This window comes from Myxine glutinosa, chromosome 2, assembly GCF_964187855.1.
Source record: "Myxine glutinosa chromosome 2, kmMyxGlut1.1, whole genome shotgun sequence".
Lineage (NCBI taxonomy): Eukaryota > Metazoa > Chordata > Myxini > Myxiniformes > Myxinidae > Myxine > Myxine glutinosa.
The window spans coordinates 24,602,600-24,625,283 of NC_136262.1; the positions used below are offsets into that span (position 1 = coordinate 24,602,600).

Sequence of the window (22,684 nt, forward strand, 5' to 3'; positions counted from 1 at the left end):
TTTACCGACAGCCACGTGGGGATTTTGAGTTCCTGGAAGGGACATCCGGCGATAACAATATTCGCTGGAGTGGAGAAATCTGCGTAGACAGATTTGGGGCGCTGAGATTCCGACGAATCCTTGCCTCGTCGCATCGGCTCAAGCCAGAGCCGTCAGCCATTTTGAACCCCGTGCTTCGGACACCGGTGAGCGTTTGCTTCGTGTCATCTTCACCCCCAACATCCTACCGTCTGTCGGGGATGAGTGGGTGAGACCGCTTCGTCTCCAATTACGTTGCGGTTTGCTGAGGGAGTGGTGAAGGTGCGCCATTGTACAGTTTGGCGGGAAGAGCACCCTTGCCCACTGTACACGCTTCGGATATCGACTGGAGAGCGAGATTCGGGCTTCGACCGGATTTCGTTCCATCGACCGCTGGAGCGAATCCCATTCGCCTTGGGAAAAGTCATAGAGACATTGAGGAGTGTCCATTCATTTGCTGGCAGAGCAGTGAGTCACTTGACTTTATATAAGATATATATAGAGTGCACTCTTAATGGCCATTTGCTGTACCAAATTACCTGTGTGTGATTTATAATACAAGTTTGTTCATTTATAATCATTGGTGTGGTTTCACTATTGATTTTCAACACAGGGTAATATATTTTTCTGCCGGGGTTCCTCTCGGGGTTCGGAGGTTACCGAGACCAGGAGATTGTAGAGGACTCCGCAACAGAAATTGGGGGCTCGTCCAATTGAAACTCGTGGGCTCAAAATTGGGTCTTCGTCCGGGATCTAAAATTCCCTAAATATCGTCCGGGATAGAATTCCCTAGCATTCCCAAATTTTCCAATTTTGGAATTTGTTCAACATTCCCAAATTTTTCAAAAAAAAAAAAATTGTTTTTTTTTTGTAAATTTCTTGTGTGAAGGTTAACAGGTGTTAACGGATAGTCACCATGGAGTTTGATGCAGAGAAGTTTACAGCGACCCCTAGTGAGGCACAGTTCCGAGCGTTACTAAAATCGGAACTCTTGATATTGGGCACACATTTTAGCTTGGAGGTCCGAGCTAAAATGAAGAAAACAGAGATGCAGACAGTGGTGATAGAATCTATGGTGGAACAAGGAACATGGAGAGAGGGAGCCTTGGATTTGTTACCAGAAGAACAAGAAAGTGTGGAGCTCCAAAAAACGGAGATGCAATTGAGAGAGCCAGGAAAGGTTAGAAGAGAAAAAACAGAGGAAAGGAGAGTGGAAAGAGAACTCCAGGAAAGGTCAGAAGACAAAAAAGCAGAGGAAACGAGAGCTGCAAGAGAACTCGAAGCAGAGAAGAGAAGAGCCGAAAGGGAGTTAAAGGACCGTGAATTGGCGCGTCAGCAGGAAATTAAAGTCAAGGAGCTGGAGTTCATGAGAGAACGGGGAGAGGTACCACCCATGCCGACTGGTTCGACAACCAGTCAGAACTCTTGGGATGTTGGTAGGCATGTGAGGCTGGTTCCACCCTTCAATGAAAAGGAGGTAGCCAAGTTTTTTTTACACTTTGAGAAAGTGGTTCAAATGCTAAAATGGCCGGAGGAGTCCTGGACCATATTAGTGCAAAGTGTTCTGGTGGGTAAAGCTCAAGATATTTATTCGGCTTTACCGATTGAGCAATGTGCAGATTATGAGATAGTGAAGAAAACCATTCTCAAGGCCTATGAATTGGTCCCTGAAGCTTACCGGCAAAAATTCCGGAACGCCAGGAAGAGGGAGAATGAGACCCATGTGGAGTTTGCCAGAATGAAAGAAACCGTGTTTGATCGGTGGTGTGATTCAAGAGGAGTTGGGAAAGACTTCAAACTATTGCGACAATTGATCCTGGTGGAGGAATTCCAACAGTGCGTCCACGAGGACATTAAAGTACATCTGGAAGAAAGGAAAGTACCAAAGTTGTATGAGGCAGCAACCATGGCGGATGACTATGCCTTAACACACAGGATGAGGTTCCATAAACCTAACTTCCCACCTAGAGTTCGCACGGAGAGTTATGATACATCTGGTGCGGAGAACGAAGATTCAGGGGGGCGGCCTCGAGATGAAAATGAGGACCACTCTGATACCACGACTTCTAGAAATCAGAAGACTGCGGTTCCAAGACAGACCTATCGTCCGGGGGGCTCGAGGCAGACCGCCACCCCCATGCCTTGGCAGACCACGAGGTTCTCCTCCGGGCCTACTTGTGGTTTTTGCCATAAACCTGGACACTTGATGTCCCACTGTTATGCTCTGGGAAAGGCAAATCAGGAGCGGAGTTCGACTAGTACCACTCCGAATGCAATGGCAAATGTGAGTGGTCGCCCTCAAAAGGGTTACCAACCATTTATTTCAAAGGGGTTTGTGTCACTGGATGGAGACCCGACTACCCGGACACCTGTTAGGGTATTTTTTTTTTTTTTTTTTTTTTTTTTTGTATACAAGATCGAGGCTCGTGAAAGAGCTAACATTAATCACACAAAAAGACAAACCGACACACAAAACACAAAAAACAAGGGGAGCGGCAGACAAGATGGGGAGAGAGGGGGAAGGACACAAAAGAGAGGGGGAAGAGGGGGAAGGACACAAACACAACATTTGAGAGCAGGGACATCGGGAGGACTTGGGGGGAGGTGGGAGAGGATTAAAACATATGAACACTGCAAGGACTCTGGGGTGAATTACCGGGGGTAGAAAAGATCAAGGTTTTCGATGGGGGACGATAAGAGATGGTGGTGAACAGCTGTTTTAAAGACCTGGAGGGAGGAGTGGGATTGAAGGGAGTGGGGGAGTTTGTTCCAGAGGCGGGAGAAAAGGGGAATGAAAGAGTGAAGGTGAGCAGAGAGCCTAGACTTTGGCAGTTTAACCATAAGAGCAGATCTTGTGCGACCTGAAGGAATATTGGGGGGACAGAGCACAGAGAGAGCTGGGGGAGCAAGGCCGGAGAGGAGTCGGTAGAAGACAGAAAGACCACCAACCTGCCTGCGGTGAGTGAGTGAAAGGCCCTCGGCGTTGACTACATCGCAGGAGATTCCAATGATTCTGAAAGCTTTGGCCTCAACAGCGTGAAGCCGAGCAAGGTGTGAGGCAGGAGCACCAGCCCAGAGGGGGGAACAGTATTCCATTGAGCTGCGGATGAAAGCCTTGTATGTGGTGAGGAGCTCAGGTGTGCCAAGGAAGGACTTCGCACGACGGAGGATGCCCAGTCGGCGACTGGCTTTGGAGGCCAGCTTGGAAATGTGGTTTTCCCAAGAAAGATCATGGCAGATAGTGAGACCCAAAAGCTTGAGCGACAGAACTTCTTGGAGAGGATTGTTGAGAAAGTAGATGGGAGGGTTGTCCAGTCGGTCCTTTCGGAGAGACATTGTAAGAGTGTGAGATTTGTCAGGATTGAAAGACATGTTCCACTTGTTTGACCAGTCTGTGATTTTGTCCAGGTCTGCAGAGAGTGAGGAGGCTGCAGACTGCCGATCTGAGGGATGAGGAATGGAGCGACAGAGAGTAGAGTCGTCAGCAAAGAGATAGAGAGGATTTTCAAGAGAGTCAGAGAGATCATTGATGAAGACCAGAAAAAGCACAGGGCCCAGAACACTACCTTGGGGAACTCCAGCCTGAACAGGAAGAGGCGATGAGAGAAACCCATTCAGGGCCACACGTTGACTACGACCAGAGAGGAAGTCCGCCAGCCATGCGTGGAGATTTCCATGGATACCAAAGGAGGAGAGTTTGGAGAGCAGAGCAGGGTGCCAGACCGTATCGAAGGCACGTGAAATGTCAAGGGAGACTGCTCTAATTTCCTGTTTGGCGTTGAGGACCTCCATCCATTGTTGAGAAAGCAGAAGCAGCATGTCCAGAGTAGAGTGACCAAGTCTGAAACCAAATTGATGATCAGAGATCAAGCCATTGGAGAAGAGGAAAGATTTAATATCTGAAGCAATGATGGATTCCATGACTTTGCTGATAATTGGGAGAAGGCTGATTGGTCTGTAGTTGCTGGGATCTGTTTTTGCACCTTTTTTGTGCAAAGCGGTGATGTTGGCTGATTTCCAAGCAGATGGCAGATGACATTGAGCAAAAGAGAGGGTGAAGAGAACAGAAAGAGGGAGTGAAAGAGCAGAAGAACATGATTTTAGGACCCGTGGGCTGATGCCGTCAGGACCAGTTGCAGAATCAGAGTCGAGGGTTGACAGAAACTTTTCCACCTTGTCAGGAGGAAAGGACACAGAGTCCAGGAGCAGCTGGGTACGACTGGGTACGGTGGGTACAGAGAGGGATGGGTTTGGGGCACAAGATTTAGAGGCAAACACAGAGTTGAGGCATTCAGCTTTTTCACGTGCGGAGTCAGCCGTTAAGCCGTTTGAGGTGAGGGAGGGGATGGAGGGGGAACAAACACCAGAAACAGATTTGACCAGACGCCACCAGGATTTGGAAGAGGGAGACAGATAAGAGAGTTCGGTCTTGAGAATGGTGAGATATTGTTTCCTGGCTCTCCTGAGGGTGGACACACACTTGTTTCGGGCTTTGTGAAAGGAAATGAGATTTCCTTCCGTTGGATTTGCTTTCCAGGAGACGAAAGCAAGTTGTTTCAGGGCAACAGCCTCACCACAAGATTCCGTGTACCATGGACGGGAGGAAGGGTATGACAACTGAAGACGAGATGGTATAAATCTGTGCATGAGAGAGAGCAATTTACTTTGAAAGAATTCCCAGGATGAGTTGATGTCAGAGGCGGTAGAGATGGGAGACCAGTCCAGATGATTGATGGCTGCTTGAAGACCGTGCCAGTTGGCCTGAGTGAAATGCCAGACTCGTCGACGCTGAGGAGGCTCTCTGAGAATGGTCAGAGAGATGTCCACTTTGACAAGCACATGATCAGATGAGCCGATTGGAGCAGAAGAAGAGCAGCAGACATTTTCAGGGAAGTTTGTCATAACCAAATCCAGAAGAGAAGATGCTCCGTTGACTGAGATCCGGGTCGGGAAATTGACAGATTGTGTCAGTCCCAGTGAGTCGCAGAAGTCCTTTGCTGAAGAGCCATGGCTGGTGAGAGAGGTACCCACTCCCAGCCAACTGGCATGGTAACAATTGAAATCACCACATATGAGGAAGAGAGAGTTGGGATGGGTAGATAGAAGTTGGTCCATATTATCAGACAGCGAGATGTAGATGGAGTCATCGCTGTTTGGTGGACGGTACAACACACATATGAACAAAAGGTGGGAGCGAAGGGGAAGCCGTAGCCAAAGGTATTCCTGGGGGTGAGGTGGAGAGAGGGCAGTGGAGGGCGAGTGAGGAAGAGAGTTTTTTATAAAGATAGCAACCCCACCTCCAGGACGAGGCTCAGGTCTATCATACCGGAGGAGGGAGTAACCTGGGAGAGATACCAAGGCATCAGAGACATCATGAAGGAGGAAAGTTTCTGTTAAGCAGATCACATCTGGTTTGTCAGAAGCAACCTGTATGGAGAGGTCAGTCAAGTTTGAGCGAAGGCCCCGGATGTTTGAGGTCCATACCGTTAATGAAGAGGAAGGGGGAGCATCGGGTCCAGAACAGGGGGGGGGGAGGGGTAGGGTAAGATGTGGAAGAGGAGGAAGAGGTAGGGAGAGCTGTTGAAGGTGTGTCAGAGATTTCAGAATAGCTTGGAGAAAGGGAAGAATGGGGCGGACAAAAGGTTTGATGGAGATTGGGTGAGGCACAGTGAGGTGTTATTTGAGGAGGGGGAAGAGCAAGGCAGAAGGTTTGGGGAGATGAAGGTGAAAGTTGGAAGGAGGAAGAAGCAGGGAGGATGCTTTGAGGAGGAGGGGTGAGAGGGGAGTCTAGGAGGGGAGGAGCGAGGGAGAGTCTCAGAGGGGAGGGGTGTGGGAGGAGTTTATGAGGGAGGGGAGGGAAGGGGCAAGGGGGGAGATTTGAAAGGGATGGGTGATGGGGAGGATTTGGAGGGGAGGGGTGAGATTGGATTTTGAAAAGTGTACGATTCATGGGAAACGAACATTTTTTGCAAAATGAGTTTGAGACCTTCGAGTCAAAAATACGTTTGAGGACACTGGAGGAGGGATGGAGTTCTGGATAGTTTATGGAATGTAGAAAGGAGGAACTGTAAGAGATGGTATTATATATATTTTTTGGAATGAATAGATTTGGTGAGCAAGACGAAAGCATCCTTTTGTAGGAAAAGAAGAAAAGGGTGTTATAATATATGAGAGAAAATAGTTGTTCAGGGGAGAGATTATACATTTCTAACTGCGTGATCGCGAACGAAGAACGAACGAACAAAAAGAACAACAAATAAACGAATAAGACCTGGGAAGGAAAAAAAAATTTTGGGTTTTTTTTGTTTGTTTTGTGAGTACAGATATTAAACAAGGAGGTACGGGGTGAACGACTGGTATGAAACAGAGAACGAAAATAATTTCAGCGCATTCGACGAATCGCTGAGAGAAAAACAAACCACAAGGTCGGAGACGGTACGGTAGTCTAAGCCTACGAGTACTAGGCCGCAGAATACTCGATACCATTAACCGACGATTGTGTATACATGTACGAAAAATTAGCACCGAAAATTTTCCAAAAGATACGCTATAGGTACATACACCGAAAGATAGATACAGTCTCGACAAAAACAATTGAGAAATATCACTTAGCTTCGAAAGCGTGAGCGCATGGAGCAGCTTAGAAAAGACGTGACCTCGCCGTGATCTCAAATTGCGTGATCCTCGCCATATTGAGGGACACCGGAGCACATCAATCTTTAATGCTTGAAGGCATCTTGCCATTGTCAGAGGAGACAGCAACTGGTGATAGTGTTCGTTTACAGGGGATTGGTGGCTGTGTTAGAGCTCGACTTCATGCCATTCAGTTGGAGTCCGATGTGGTGTCAGGACCGGTCACCGTAGGTTTACAAACCACTCTTCCTGTAGAGGGAGTATCTGTTGTTATCGGGAATGATTTGGCCGGTGGTCAAGTTTATGGTAACCCGATGGTTGTTAAAAAGCCCAGTAGGGAAAATAACACCACACCAGTTAGGGATGGTGACAAAGTTAGCAAGTTATTTGTAGGTGGACTGAACTTCAAAACAAAGGAATATGTTCTGGAGTCTGCCTTCAGCAAATATGGACCGCTTTTGGAAGTAGCGCTGATAAAAGACAGGGAGACACAAAAGCCAAGAGGGTTTGGCTTTGTCACGTTTGAAAACTCAAAGGATGCCAGAGATGCAGAAAAGGATCTGAATAGCAAGAAGTTGGAGGGTCGGACCATAACCGTAGGAAAGGCATTTCGTAGGCGCCTAGGGGTCTACAGAAGAGGACAACTTGGCGGTACTTTTGGTGGTGGACGCAGCCGATATTACCATGGAGGCTCCCAGAGTTACGGCATCTCCCGAAAGAATGATTATCAGGGTAGCGGCCGAGAAGGAGACCGCTATTCCCGTGACCACAGGGACAAGCGGTCCAACCGGGATTATTACGAAAGTTAGAAAGAGTTGAAGCACTGAATGCTGCGGAGCAGCCGAGCAAAAATTCCTACACGGATTAACCGTGAACGCCACGTTCATAAAGGCGTCCATGTAGTGAACTTTCCAACACGGATTAACCGTGAACGCCACGTTCCTAAAGGCGTCCATGTAGTAAACGTTCCTGCACGGACTAATCGTGAACTCCATGTTCCTAAAGGCGTCCATGTACGGAATACTTCCAGGCCTCACCACCCAACCACCATGGAACCTGGCCTTCAGCTCGGCCTCCCGGGAAAAGTGCTATAGATTTGCTGGCCTTGGATTTTTTGATCACCACCCCTTAACCTTCATTCACAAGAAACTGAAAGTAAAAATCAGAGGGTGATGAGATGGAGTTTGGCTTTGCAGGAGTGCAACAGGAAATTGAGCACGTAAAGGGCAGGGACCATGTCGTTGCTGATGCTTTGTCCAGAGTGAATTAACTTTGGAAATCTCTGTGGGTTGTGGGAAATTTTGTTGCTTTATTTTTTGAGATGTTGATAATTGTTGCCCATGGGAATTGATGATTTGGATTGTGAATTTACTCTCGTTTTAAAAAAAAGTTTGCATGCAAAGAAAGTTTTCGCTGTGTTCAAACTTTCTTTCTTGTGGAGGGGAAGTGTTACGGATTCGTGACTTCCGTTATTGTGGTTTTCACCCACTGGACATGTTTCTGATATTATGTATTATTATTAGTTTCACAAGGTTTATTATTCACGAACAGTTATCAAAAGTTAAAAAGGATAACTGTAAGTGAAACAGGAAACCGAAGGAGAAGACAATGAGGTGAAGAGGAAGAAGCAGCACGCGCAAAGTCGGAGAGGACGGCGACGTCAGCGCTCCATAACGAGCCAGGTTTGCCGACAGCCGCGAGGGGATTTTGAGTTCCTGGAAGGGACATCCTGCGATAAGAATATTCGCTGGAGTGGAGAAATCTGCGTAGACAGATTTGGGGCGCTGAGATTCCGACGAATCCTTGCCTCGTCGCATCGGCTCAAGCCAGAGCCGTCAGCCATTTTGAACCTCGTGCTTCGGACACCGGTGAGCGTTTGCTTCGTGTCATCTTCACCCCCAACATCCTACCGTCTGTCGGGGATGAGTGGGTGAGACCGCTTCGTCTCCAATTACGTTGCGGTTTGCTGAGAGAGCGGTGAAGGTGCGCCTCTGGAGGGCGCCGTTGTGCAGTTTGGCGGGAAGAGCACCCTTGCCCACTGGACACGCTTCGGATATCGACTGGAGAGCGAGATTCGGGCTTCGACCGGATTTCGTTCCATCGACCGCTGGAGCGAATCCCATTCGCCTTGGGAAAAGTCATAGAGACATTGAGGAGTGTCCATTCATTTGCTGGCAGAGCAGTGAGTCACTTGACTTTATATAAGATATATATAGAGTGCACTCTTAATGGCCATTTGCTGTACCATATTACCTGTGTGTGATTTATAATACAAGTTTGTTCATTTATAATCATTGGTGTGGTTTCACTATTGATTTTCAACACAGGGTAATATATTTTTCTGCCGGGGTTCCTCCCGGGGTTCGGAGGTTACCGAGACCAGGAGATTGTAGAGGACTCCGTAACACAACATAGACTACAATTTTACACGTTATCTTTTTTCAACCGAGTATCTCTACAAAGTATGTCCAATTAAAATTTGAGTACGTCTATAAAATATGTACTACCAAACCACACAAAACAAGTCCTGGCGAGGCTCTGTCATCTTTGATTGCTCTTTCTCACATTTATGATATTTTACGAGTCCGATTTGCATCCAGGAACTCAACAATTATGGTTAACCACCTTGAATTTGCCTCTCCTTTGTTTAAATGCTGAAAATTATGTTAAAAAGACTATTTGAATTAATGGTTTCACACTAGAAATGGCAAGTTAAAAGTGCCCTATAAAGCAGAAACAAGTCACTGAACACACACCCACAGCACATGCGCAAAAGGCTTTGTTAGCATTCATACGCCATTTTGAAAGCCGCGTATAGTCTCGGAGCTCTTTCTACGTTTTGGTTGTGTTGTCGGGCCCAGGTGCTATTACAAACATGCTGTTGAATATTTGCTTTGCTTATTGAATCAGAAACATCACTCCCTGGCTAGACAGACGTTGCTTTCCAGAAACAATGTATAAGCCTGATGTAGTCGTGTTTAGCAGAATATAAATACCAAACTGGCACCAATTTTAGGCCACTTTCATTTTCGCTACATAGCTTTCATGACACCTGAGTGAATATATGATGAGCAAAAACTGCCTCAAGAGTGCCAACAAATTCCCTGTTCCGACATCATTTTGAACGCCGAATTAATCTCAATCTTAAGATTGTCTGTTGCTCCACTGTAGCCTGTGTGCTTCCCTTGGCCTTTCCATTTTAAGCATACTTTTGTCTTACTAATGATTGCATCAAAACAGAAACACATATACCAGACGTGAGCTTTAAAATGTTGACTTGAGCATTGCTCCTTGAGCACTGCTCCAAAAATGAATTGAACATTGCTCCTTTGGGATTGTTGTTAATTTTTGAAGCATCGATTTATTACTTGCAAAATCGAAGATTTTTCAAGTACAGTATATTGGTCAGTTGCGTTTGTTATTATGTCTGTTTGTCTGTCTGTCTGTCTGTCACTCACCGACAGGTCACAATTCTAAACCGATTGTCATGAAACTTCACCAAGTTGTAGAGGTCGTCACAATTGAGAAGCCTATTGATTTTGAAGTCAAAGATCTAAGGTCATATGGAGGTCAAATTTCTAAAATCGCCACTTTTCAACCGATTGACTTGAGAATTGAACAGTATTTGCACATAGTCAATAAATTGGAAAACCAACTATTTTTGAGGTCAAAGGGTCAAAGGTCAACTCAAGGTCAAACTTCTAAAATCATCCATTTTCATTTGAAAAATCATCAATTTTCATCCTATCGACCCGAGCTTTGATCAAGATCGTCAATTTAAATCTTGATGAAATGGACAATTTTATGGATCAATGGCAACCTTTTTTATGGGGGGGGTTTTGGAGGGGGGGGGGGGGAGTGAGGGATTGGATTTTGCAAGTATCGTGCTCCACATGACGTTTTCTTCTTTATTTATCTCTTATTCCAAATAATTTCCCTCACCTCAACCGATCCAAGTTTCCACCCCCCACTTAATCTGATTCCCTGGGTCTTGTGGTCTATTGCAGGCCTACTGCTCCAAACTCCCCATGGAAAGACATTTAACCATCACGTTATTTATGTAATTTAATCATTGACATTTCCCCCTCAGCCCTCTCCCTTCCACAGATCAACCGACGTCCCTGTTCTCCACTGTAGCCTGTATGCCGTGCCTGTGTCCGTCTCTGTCTCTGTCTCTGTCTCTGTCTCTGTCTCTGTCTCTGTCTCTGTCTCTGTCTCTGTCTCTCTCTCTCTCTCTCTCTCTCTCTCTCTCTCTCTCTCTCTCACATATGTTTTTTGTGTCTGTTTATGTTTTTGTTTTATGTGTTAGCTCTTACACGAGCCTGGACTTTGTATGCAAAAAATATATAGATATATTTAATCCATTTTAAATTCAGGCCATAACACAACAAAATGTGAAAAAGGTCAAGGGGTGCAAATATTTTCGGAAGGCACTCTAGATGGAATGAAAAGTTAAAATCGCAAATACTGTGTTGATTTTTATATTGTCTGTTGCCCTTGTGATCCCTGAAAAAGTGTACGACTCTATCCTCCCATGAGTCTGCATGTGATACATGTACAAGCTCCTCTAAGAAACCACTTCAAAAACAAACTCGGTGTGAAAAAGCTAGAATATGAAAGCCCATTACTGCTGTACCTGCACAAGATGTGACGTGCCATTGTTTGAATAGCAGGGTGGCTTTACAGCTGAAATGAAAGAACATCTGAGGAAGAGAGGAGCAGAAATATAATAATTAACACATACAAGATATGAGGAATGGAATACATATTTTTATGCAATTAAACCATTTGCAACTAGAACGACACGTTTTTGGCCCTATTTCTCAATAGGGAAGAATTACTTTGAAAATTCTAGTATTCGGGTCATCACCAAAATAAAATCATTTCGTCGTTGTCACACACCCAACCTCACCACCAAGTTTTAGCCGAAACAGTCCACAACCATTTGTGATATCCTGCTCACAGACAGACAAGCAGAAAGGAAAACATAACCCCCACCTAGCTTCGGTGGGAAAGGTAACAAGCGTTACGCCTACGTCCCCCGCCGAGGAAGTGATGTGAGTTGACAAAGTGGAAGACGCAGAAAACATGCTATGATATGATATTTCGCTCACAAGGTTCAGACATGCATGGAGGCGGCCATCTTGGATTTTGACGTGGTGACCCAATTTTCAATAGCGTTCTTCCTTATGCCTAGATACACCCACACACCAGATTAGAAGTTGGTACTTTGCTTATTTTTCAAGATATTCCACTCACAAGGTTGAGACATACATGGCATCAGATATACATGGCGGCGGCCATCTTGGATTTTGACGTGGGTTGCACCCACACACCAAATTCGAATGCGGTCCTTCGCTTATGCACGCACGCATGCATGCATGTACACACGCACGCACGCTCGCACGCACGGAAGGACACACGGACAGAGGGGAAAACCATAGTCCCCCTTTCGCTCCACGGTGCGACGGGGTACAACTAGAGAGTTCATAGAACACCTTACCCAGCCCAGTCTTGAGAAAGAAAAAAAACACATGGGAAGAGGACAAGGGAAGGGTATTTTCAACTATTTCTTTGTATGTCCTACGAGTTGCAATTTTGGCTCAATCTCGATATTCACCAACGCTGAGAACGCGAGCGGCAAAGTTGATCGGCCGAGATGGCATAATATTGCATTCAGGTCCTTTTGCCCATATTTTGTCCAAGTACTGCTAAACTGGAGGTTTTTGGAAGTGTCAACAATATATTTCAACCTGATTTTTCTTTATAAACAAGCGTTATGCCAAGGTCCCCCGTCGGGGAAGTGATGTGAGTTGACAAAGTGGAAGACGCAGAAAACATGCTATGATATGATATTTCGCTCACAAGGTTCAGACATACATGGAGCCGGCCATCTTGGATTTTGACGTGGCGACCCAATTTTCAATATCGTTCTTCCTTATGCCTAGATATAGCCACACACCAGATTAGAAGTTGGTACTTCGCTTATTTTTCAAGATATTTCGCTCACAAGGTTCAGACATATATATGGTGGCGGCCATCTTGGATTCTGACGTGGCGACCCAATTTTCAATAGCGTTCTTCCTTATGCCTAGATACACCCACACACCAGATTAGAAGTAGGTACTTCGCTTATTTTTCAAGATATTCAGCTCACAAGGTTCAGACATACATGGCGGTGGCCATCTTGGATTTTGACGTGGCGACCCAATTTTCAATAGGGTTCTTCCTTATGCCTAGATACACCCAATGGTCTCCTCCTGCACCAAAAATCCTTGTAAGGGAACTCGTGCTATTATTGCAAACAGATGAGAGAGTGCAACAAGTTGACAGACAGAAAAAGCAGGGCAAAGGAGAACAAGTGGACAAAATGTAAAGATACATCGCAAAATAGTAGTTGAATGAAAGGAATGGGAAGCAAAAGATTACGAAGCAGCAAAAATAAATAAAGACATAAAAGCCTGGTACAAACCCATCTTGCATTCCTTAATAATGGATGAGCAATCCAATGCTTTTCAAATTCTGCTTCAGAATTTTTTTTTAAACCAGTATCAAAAAAGATGCTAAAAGGGCAGAGAGGGGCAGGTGTATGCGAAATAGAAGAGACATGCAAGTACCGATTCCACAACAGATCCTGCCTCTCCGAAGTAGAGGATGTACTGTTCTGCAAAAGGGTGGAGTCAGCAGCTTAATGGCAAATAGTTGGGTGTGCACAGTCAGGCCCATAGGGCAATGTGCATGTTTTTCTGCACCAGATTATAGTTGTTGTTAGGGTTAGGGTTAGTTGTTGTTAGGGTTAGGGTTAGGGTTAGTTGTTGTTAGGGTTAGGGTTAGGGTTAGTTGTTGTTAGGGTTAGGGTTAGGGTTAGGGTTTGGGTTAGTTGTTGTTAGGGTTAGGGTTAGGGTTAGGGTTAGTTGTTGTTAGGGTTAGGGTTAGTTGTTGTTAGGGTTAGGGTTAGGGTTAGTTGTTGTTAGGGTTAGGGTTAGGGTTAGGTAAATTTGGGTAAATCGTCATTTTTGAGAATTTTCATTTGAGTAATAGTCCGGCAGCTAAGCTAAATATAGCATAACAATTGTGCATTTTGTGAGGAAAGCACCAAATTTGGCACACTAGTAGACTATCATATTATGAAAGATCTGGATGTTGGGCCATCTCAGATTCAGAGATTTGATTTTTGCAAGATTTGCAGATTTTGCAGATTTGCAAGCTGAGATTGCAACGCCAGGGACGGCCGACTCCTTCCTGCGAGCTGCCCACGTCACCCGCACAAGAAGAGCTCATCAAATCACTGCAGCGGCACTGCACATCCTGCAACACCGTGCGTATGAACGCCACTGTATGACATATGCTGATGATGCAGAAGACCTGCCTGAGTTCGAAGACTGGTGTCACCAGAGAGAAGACATTCCCAACTTTCAGTACTGGGCAACTGTGCTGGAACTAGAGATGTTGGTACTGGTCTATGTGCATTCTCTGTGGCAGGCTTCATTCACGATGTACCTTGATGCCCTGACGGAACTGGTCCCATGGTTCCATGCCTTAGACCACACACACTATGCCAGGTGGGTCCATGTTCACCTGAGGGACATGGTTGCACTCCCAATGAAGCACCCAGATGTAGCCAGATAATTCAGGGCTGGCAACTTCACTGTACAGAAGACGAAGAAGGTGTTCTCTTCGATCCCAATCGAATCGAAATCTTGCAAAAATCAAATCTCTGAATCTGAGATGGCCCAATATCCAGATCTTTTCATAATATGATAGTCTACTAGTGTGCCAAATTTGGTGCTTTCCTCACAAAATGCACAATTGTTATGCTAAGTTGCCCCACTATAAATATTCCACATCATTCTGATACAAATAATAAGAAAGTAGGGTGTTACTTTGATAAAATATTGTTGCGGATATGGGATTTGCATCCATCCATATCCGCTTGTAAATATTCCCCTATTTCCTCAATACTTCCCAACTATCCCCAATCCCCCATTCCCTAGTCCCATTTTCTGTAAACAACACTCTGTAGACCCGACCTCCCCCTATTTCCCCCATTAAATGTCGCACCCAGGTTCACCGCATCTCATGTAAGACAACTATAGGACATCTTGCTAGTTATTCTTAGTCTATGTCAGTTAAGGACTCGTTTCCATTAATTCTGACTCTTCGTTGCACCAGAATGTGATTGTATGGCACCGTTAGGAAGTTTAGGACCTCCCAATACCTCCCCGCAGCTCTTCCTCACGGTTCAGCAACAACAACACCAACAACAACAGCCGCGGGGAGTGCGCGTCCTCACTCCGGCTTGGTTGGTAGGAGGTGTTGGGAGGGCACCAGGCCTTTCCAACGAGCCGCCATCGAACATGTGCTCGACGGGGTTACCAAATAGGGGCTCCCCGTCAGCTCCTCGTCAAGGGCGGAGCCCGGTAACCCCCGCACCCAATGGAAGCGGCGGACCGGTCCCATCTGGGGCGGAGCCAACCAGCCGAGGGCGTGTGACTCCCCGCTGAGCATGCGCAGGAAGAGGGAGGTGACGTCAGATGCGCGCTGAGCTTGGAGAAAGAAAGATGCCACCTCCGAGCGCTGTGAGGCCTCCCTGCATCTTTTGGACCGTGCTTGATCCTGTCCCCGAGCCAAGGTGCACCTTGTGCTATCAACCTACCTGTCCTTCCCTGCCATCAATCCCTGTGTAAGTCAGCCTTGTTCCGTTTGTCTGTGGTCTGTCTGGGATAGATAAGATTGTATCTAAGTGCCTATCTCTTCTGTGTCTTTTACCTCACTCTACCTTGTAATCTACCCCATTTCTCCACCACTAATTATATCCTCCTCCGGAGGTCTTGAGAACTGTACCCCTTGCGTCGTTTCATTTATCCCAGTCGTTGTGTCCTTTCCCATCATTGATTTAGCATAGCGCGATTTGGTCAACGTCGGGTGGAATCGGGTGAGTTGGGGAAGAATCGGGGGAACTGTTAGGTAGCGGTGGACCATCTGCTCGGCCCATCATAACATCTAAACCGCGATCCGTAACAATATTTATACTTCATAAATGTCTTGGATCAACCTATGTGGGTAAACTTACCGCCACCTTGGTCGCTTCAGCACGGATTCATTAATCCTGCAGATGTATACCGAGCAATGTCCCCCCTGGACTAAAATGGCTGCCACCAATCGGGCCGGTAAAATTGTAAAATTCTGTTCGCATTCGTTTTCTTGAACATCAAGAAGCACACCGTAACGTTTTACTGCATAAAATAACCTTCCTTTACATAGTACGACTTACATTTGGGTACATTGTGCTTTCATTTGGGTAAATTCACTTACATTTGGGTACATTTGGGTAATTCGTCGGATCCAGTTGCGCAAGCCACATTTCAAAGTTGGCCTCCTGGGGCATCTGGGTGGGTATCCTCCGTCATGAAAAGTCCTTCCTTGGCACACCTGAGCTCCCATCCACCTTCAAGGCTTTCTTCCGCAGCTTATTGGAGAACTGCTCTCCCCTCTGGGCTGGTTTCCCAGCCTCACATCTTGCTCAGCTTGATGCCGTGGAATCCAAAACATTCAAGACCATTGGAATCTCTCACAATGAAGCTGAGCCAATGGGCCCATCACTGACAGATCAGTGGTCTCTGTCTTCTTCAGCCTCATTTCTGGTATTTTACCTCTCTGCCCTCTATCACTATCATGTTTTGTACTCTGCCTTCTCCATGATGCATGCAACCACCCAGTGAAGCTGCTTAAATCCAGAACCACTGCTCACCTCCACTCATTTATTCCTCTTTCCCCCTATCTGTGGAATCACCTTCCACAATCTCTTCAATCTCATTCTTCCCACCGGGTCAAGACAACAGTTCACCACCATCTCTCAAGTCATTCCCCATCCAAAAATATTGGGGGCACGCATTCAAAGAGCAGTATGCATGCGTTAAACGGTATATTGACCAATTTTAATCGCTGTAACACCTCAATATAAACTACATGTTCTTTCGTAACCAAAACAAGTCGCAACTAGAAGGGCACAAGGTAGAGAACATACCTGTTACCAGCAACAGGCTGAACAGTTTATGTTTTGTATCCCACTGATAGTGATAGGCCGTATCTGGATTCGTACCTAAACCAAAATCTAATCGGCTTGTTTTTATCGCCCAATCAACTCAACCACCAAGTTTAGTCATAAGTTGGTCGGGTCGAGATTCCACGCACCATCTCGGCGCGGCACCTTGCGGTCCCCGGCCCGATGGCTCAATCTCGCCCGGTCGGGATCCCGTCCCCGCGAGGGGGCACCGTTCCGCTTCCTCTTACCTGCTCCTGAAAAAAATTTTTTGGCTAATGTGCAAAATAAAGAGATACTTCTGGAAAACGTACAGAAGTTTAACACAGTACTGTCCATGAATCGAGTTCGATATCAGTTTACATCACTTTCAAGGATCAATTTATTTGTTTCGAAATGTCAAATGTGGTTTTTGTTTCTGTTAAAGGTCACATTAACAAAATCTAGAATAATTTCAACATAATTCCAATGAACTTTTGGTTCGAAGTCACCTTGAAAAGTAAGTTCACCCCCACAAAAAAAATATTCCATATTAAATGCCAAGTCTGGGTGTAAATGACGGTGTGTGTCGAGCAGATACAATTGAAATATTGCTTTTATATAACTATGATTCAGATAAATTAAAATATTCCTATTTTCATTTAAATTCTGATGCTTTCACATGCCATACAATTTAGAGGCAGGGTCTTGGGCCCACTTTTAATACCAGTGATTGACACGCAATCTTTCCTTTCTCCTCCGCCTAAATCAAGCGGGGATATCGCGAATGAAAACAAATTCCGAACTCGTACATAACTTTTTTAAATATGTTACATATCGCTTTTCACCTGATCTCCCAATGGTAAAGAATCACATAAAAAGTAAATAATTCTCATATCCGAATCCATATTCAGATCTTCACCAAAATCGAATCGAATCGTCCTTGTCAGACACCCAACATCTCCACCAAGTTTCGTCCAAATACGTCCACAACTTTTTAAGATATCCTGCTATGTATCGTTTTTGGCCCTATCTCCCAATGCAATGGTGAAGAATCACTTCAAAACAGTTTGGTTTCAAGCACCAAAAACTTATATCGTTATAACCTGACTTATGTACCTGCATTTTGGAAGAGCCAATGAGTTGACGTAGAATTGAGGTTGAAAATAAGGAAACCACATCATTAGGTTTACTTTAAGATCCGGTGACGATCTCCGCTCACATGTCATGACACGCTGGCAACAAAGAGGGAGAGGCCACGGATGACAAACACAAAAGTTTTACGACAAGAAAGCGTTTCTTGTTTTTATTATTAAAGCACATAAAGAGACAAATTCAAAAATTTCGACTAAAAAAAATTATGAGAAGGATTATTTATACACTTTACACATTCATGTTCTTGCTTCCGTGTTTTTTTCTAATTTGCGCTGAATAGTCATGGCGGTGTCGTGCGCGATAGTGTCTTTAAACGTTTTTTTCCGCAACTGACCACTGGATAATAAGCTGCGTTGGTTGGGCGAGCGATTGTGAAGCCAAGAGGCGGCCCTCTTGAGACTCCAGAGAGTGACGCAACTTCATTGAAACAAGTGCCTTGAAGCCGTTGCAGCGATCAGGCGGAAGCTGCGACGTACCTCATTGTCATCACAATTATAGTTCTATAAAAATGGCTTTTGGTAGCGTTGTTTGTTGTCGTATTTTTTTTATTTCGGCCACGCTCGCTTTTTCTTCGCATTTATCGATGTGAATAATGATTTTATTCTTATTACAAATAAACATACAGAGGCGCTAAAACCCCGGAACATATGCATTTGGAGGCCCCACCCACAGTGGGTCATTAATGATTGGAGTTTTATTCGGAGCTCACGTAAGGCAAGATAAAAAAAATGAGTTGGTGATCGTCATTTTTTCTCAAAAGTTCGGGTAGGGAGGGAGGTTTTTATTTTTATTTTTTATTTTTTATTTTTTTTTCCTACTTTCCATTGAGTTTTGTTGACATGGAAAAATATGAAATAAAGACTCCTTTCTCCTCAAAATGATTTAATTTCTTCATTCATCTCACAGATTTACAGACATTGCCCAAATCTCTATGAAACACAGTGTTTGTGTGATTTTGGATGATGTTGAATGTCCTAGCTGAGCTCGGTAGCGAAAGGGCAAGACACCTGTACATGTATATCCACCATGACATCGGAAAAACAGATAAACACCATGCCCTTGGCACCTTGGCACCCAAGTACAAAAAGCATCATCACGGGCAGCATTCATGAGGACACTAAAAACAGTTGGTCGACTATCGGGTTCCATCCTGTGATCCGTGGCCGTGTCTGCAGCCAACACAAATTTGAGAAACTAGGGCATGCCCGTACTATATATATATCTAAAATTATATCCCCCCCCTCTATTTACATGAAATGGTTTGGTCCAAAGCGAACGGCTTGCGAGTACGGTGACAATCCCCCCCCTCTATTTACATGAAATGGTTTGGTCCATTCGCAAAGCCAAAGCGAACGGCAGTTACGAATCGCAGTTACGATGAATCGCAAAGTAGTTTTAATTAGTTTTAAAACATAGTTTAACGCCAACATAGTTTGCCAACGTGAAATAAATGAATACGCTCTCAAATGTGCCGTCCGAGGCAGAGTGTGTTCGCCACGTTCGGCACACGCGATAGCTCGCTGCTCTCTGATTGGTCGAATCGTTTTTTGGACATAGCTCGGTAAGTAATTGTCCGATTAATATGAAACCTTGAAAAGGCACATCCTCGGGTCCCCAGCAATATACCTGGCAAGTTTCAAGTATATCGGACCGGTAGTTGTCGAGAAACAGCGGTCGCATACACACACACACACACACACACACACACAGACAGAGATTAGTGGAATTATAGATAGATGAGCCAAGAGTCTTTGTCACATCAGAAACTTTGCAAGCTGGTGAAACTTTCGTCATGTCAGTTTTACTGGGGCCGGCGAATACTTTGACAAAAGTACCGCGTGTATCGTCAGGCAATGGCTCCCTATCCCCATCATACTTGCCGTCTGAGAACTCTGCATAGAAGTCCGAGATTGTAACATCCAACTCGATATTGCACGCAAACCAGTCCTTCACCGTCTTGGAAGAGCCCTCACGGGCTATTGATGCGATCACAATAGGCATTTCAAGCCGATTCTATCACGAATCGATACAGATTTCAGCGGGAAAAATCTCACACAATAGCCGCCATGAATGGCTAACGTAAAATGGGTGAAGTTGCCTGAGGCACTTGCGACGCTCTGCGCAGCACGCACTGCGCATGCGGTGCAGAACGGCGCCAAATTTGACTGAAAAGATCGTTTTTGAATGATTTTTTTCAAAATAAAAAATAAAAAAAGTTTCGGGTCGGGTGTGTTTCGTAGGGTCGGGCGGGGACGATCACCAACTCATTTTTTTAATCTTGCCTAATACACACCGAGTCCAAATAAATGGGCGACGAAGAAGAAGAACATATAAAAACAAAGGCACAACCGAGCATATGCCGGACGGCATCAGATGACGTCACACCTTAAAACAACAACTACTAACACTGGTGTGGACACTTTCCTTGGGAAAAAAACCTCTCTTTGCTAACTAACATTTCTCGTTAACTAGTAATATGACCCGACTGCAAAGCCGCAATGAGCCGGCGAAGCCAAAGCCTCTATTGAACTTTTTCTCAATTGTTTATGCATACTTCCGCATCCGCAATATGGCGGCCTCCATGGAGCGATTGGGTGCGTCAAAGCTTCGAAATTCTCAAATGATCCAGCAAAATCTGGCTTTTCAACATAATACGCGTTCATTCATAACGCCGGCTACTAGTACCGACTGCAAAGCCGCAATGAGCCGGCGAAGCCAAAACCTCTTGTCACTATTTTACCCATCACCATGGCATCAGTAGGTTAGGTAGTTGGTAGTAGGTAGGTAGTTGGTAGTAGGTAGGTAGGTAGTAGGTAGGTGTAGTAGGTACCGTACCTGGTAAGACTTGGTAAAAGAGAAGAGCAGACAGTCCTCCCCAATGGCAATACCTGCATACAATAAATGTCACAAGAAGCTTAAGGAAGTAACTATACGATGTGCTAGCTTAAGGCCTATTTTTAACTGGGCTTAACATACGTTTTCACAGTAAATGTGTACCATTTTTTGTACCATGTACCAGAGGTTGTACCATTTTTCCTTTCATTTCGGTTCTTTTTCTTTCTCCGTAACAGACAACAGTGCCCAAAGCAATGACGATTTAGCTTAGGAAATTTGAGCATATGATGAGAACTATTTCGAGCAGTATATGCTTACGCGTTATTCGGTTGTTTTGCACCAACCTCGTTCCCGGCGTCGCAGACGTGTCGAGGGCGCTGGTAAGATGTCCTGTGTCGAGGGCGCTGATTGGCTGATTCGGTTCTCCGACGGCCACGAGATTTCTAAAAAATAATTTTTCGTCAATGTGAGATTATTTGACGCCGTTTTCACCGTCCGAAACGCGTAATAAGCTTTTAAAAATTTTTTTTCCCAAATGCTCGAATATCATTGGTTCTGGTGTTTGATGACGATTTTCGTTGAAGATAACGAGGTTGGTCTTAACGTATTTTAATTACTAATGAGAGGTTTCATTAGATTGTGAATCAAAGAACGACGGGTGAAACAAACTCCTCTTGAACTTTTTCGCAATTGTTTTATGCAAACTTCCGCATCCGGTCGATGGCGCCCACCATTGAGCGCTTTCATTTTAGAAATATTTTTGCAAATGCTTGACTCTCATTGGGTCCGGTGTTTGGTGACGCATTTTGTTGAAGATAACCAGGCCCGTGCGGGCCGATGTTGGTCTTAAATTATTTTATTAATACATTGGAGGTGCATATGATTGTGAATCAAATGATGACGGGTGAAAGAAACTCCTAATGAACGTTTTAAATTTGTTATGCATACTTCCGCCTCCGCAAGATGGCTGCGCCCACTGCGCTTCGGATTCTCGAGCCAAGGCATAATCAGGTTTTCAACATAATACGTACTCGTTTATTGACAACACCAGCTTCGCCGGCTACTAGTACCGACTGCAAAGCCGCAATGAGCCGGCGAAGCCAAAACCTCTTGCCACTATTTTACCCATCACCATGGCATCAGTAGGTTAGGTAGTTGGTAGTAGGTAGGTAGTTGGTAGTAGGTAGGTAGGTAGTTGGTAGTAGGTAGGTGTAGTAGGTACCGTACCTGGTAAGACTTGGTAAAAGAGAACAGCAGACAGTCCTCCCCAATACCTGCATACCTCTTGCCACTATTTTACCCATCACCATGGCATCAGTAGGTTAGGTAGTTGGTAGTAGGTAGGTAGGTAGTTGGTAGTAGGTAGGTGTAGTAGGTACCGTACATGGTAAGACTTGGTAAAAGAGAAGAGCAGACAGTCCTCCCCAATACCTGCATACCTCTTGCCACTATTTTACCCATCACCATGGCATCAGTAGGTTAGGTAGTTGGTAGTAGGTAGGTTGGTAGTTGGTAGTAGGTAGGTGTAGTAGGTACCGTACCTGGTAAGACTTGGTAAAAGAGAAGAGCAGACAGTCCTCCCCGATGGCAATACCTGCATACAATACAATAAATGTCACAAGAAGCTTAAGGAAGTAACTATACGATGTGCTAGCTTCAGGCCTATTTTTAACTGGGCTTAACATACGTTTTCACAGTAAGTGTGTAGTCTTCTAACTTCAGTCGCTGTCAGGCGCCAAGGCTGGTTCTCTGACTCTCCGGGCACGGCAGCTTCGTCCACCAGAAGACGTTAGCTTGCAGTGATTAATTCGGTGATAGTAAGGGCATTTTATGAGATATTTCACAAATCTGTTAACTAAATTGTTACCAAAAAATTTCTTCACCAATATGTTTGTAAAGGTGTGTAATAACATGCGTTAAAATGTTGAAGTTCAGCTCCCGTGGGAAACCCAGAAAAAAAGCTGTTGAATTCGGGTACCGAAAAATTATTTTCGAGAATTTTTTTTTTTTTTTATCGGCCCT

General features: G+C 45.0%; 1 protein-coding gene across 5 annotated transcripts in view; it reads right to left on the reverse strand.

The window, feature by feature from the left end:
• LOC137421983 (protein SLC31A2) overlaps positions 1-17,932 on the reverse strand; it is a 33,104-nt gene extending 15,172 nt beyond the window's left edge. The window contains exons 1-2 of one of the 5 annotated variants that reach the window (XM_068108622.2): positions 17,792-17,932; positions 11,288-11,354 (exon numbers count right to left, since the gene is read on the reverse strand). In XM_068108622.2, the coding sequence (XP_067964723.2) occupies positions 11,288-11,354; positions 17,792-17,797 (73 nt within the window). In that variant the 5' untranslated portion in view covers positions 17,798-17,932. Of the gene's footprint in view, positions 1-11,287; positions 11,355-15,966; positions 16,259-16,845; positions 17,028-17,791 lie in introns of those variants that run through there. The other 4 variants (XM_068108624.2, XM_068108625.2, XM_068108623.2 and 1 more) reach the window with 4 other exon arrangements.
• Between the last annotated feature and the right edge of the window lie 4,752 nt (positions 17,933-22,684).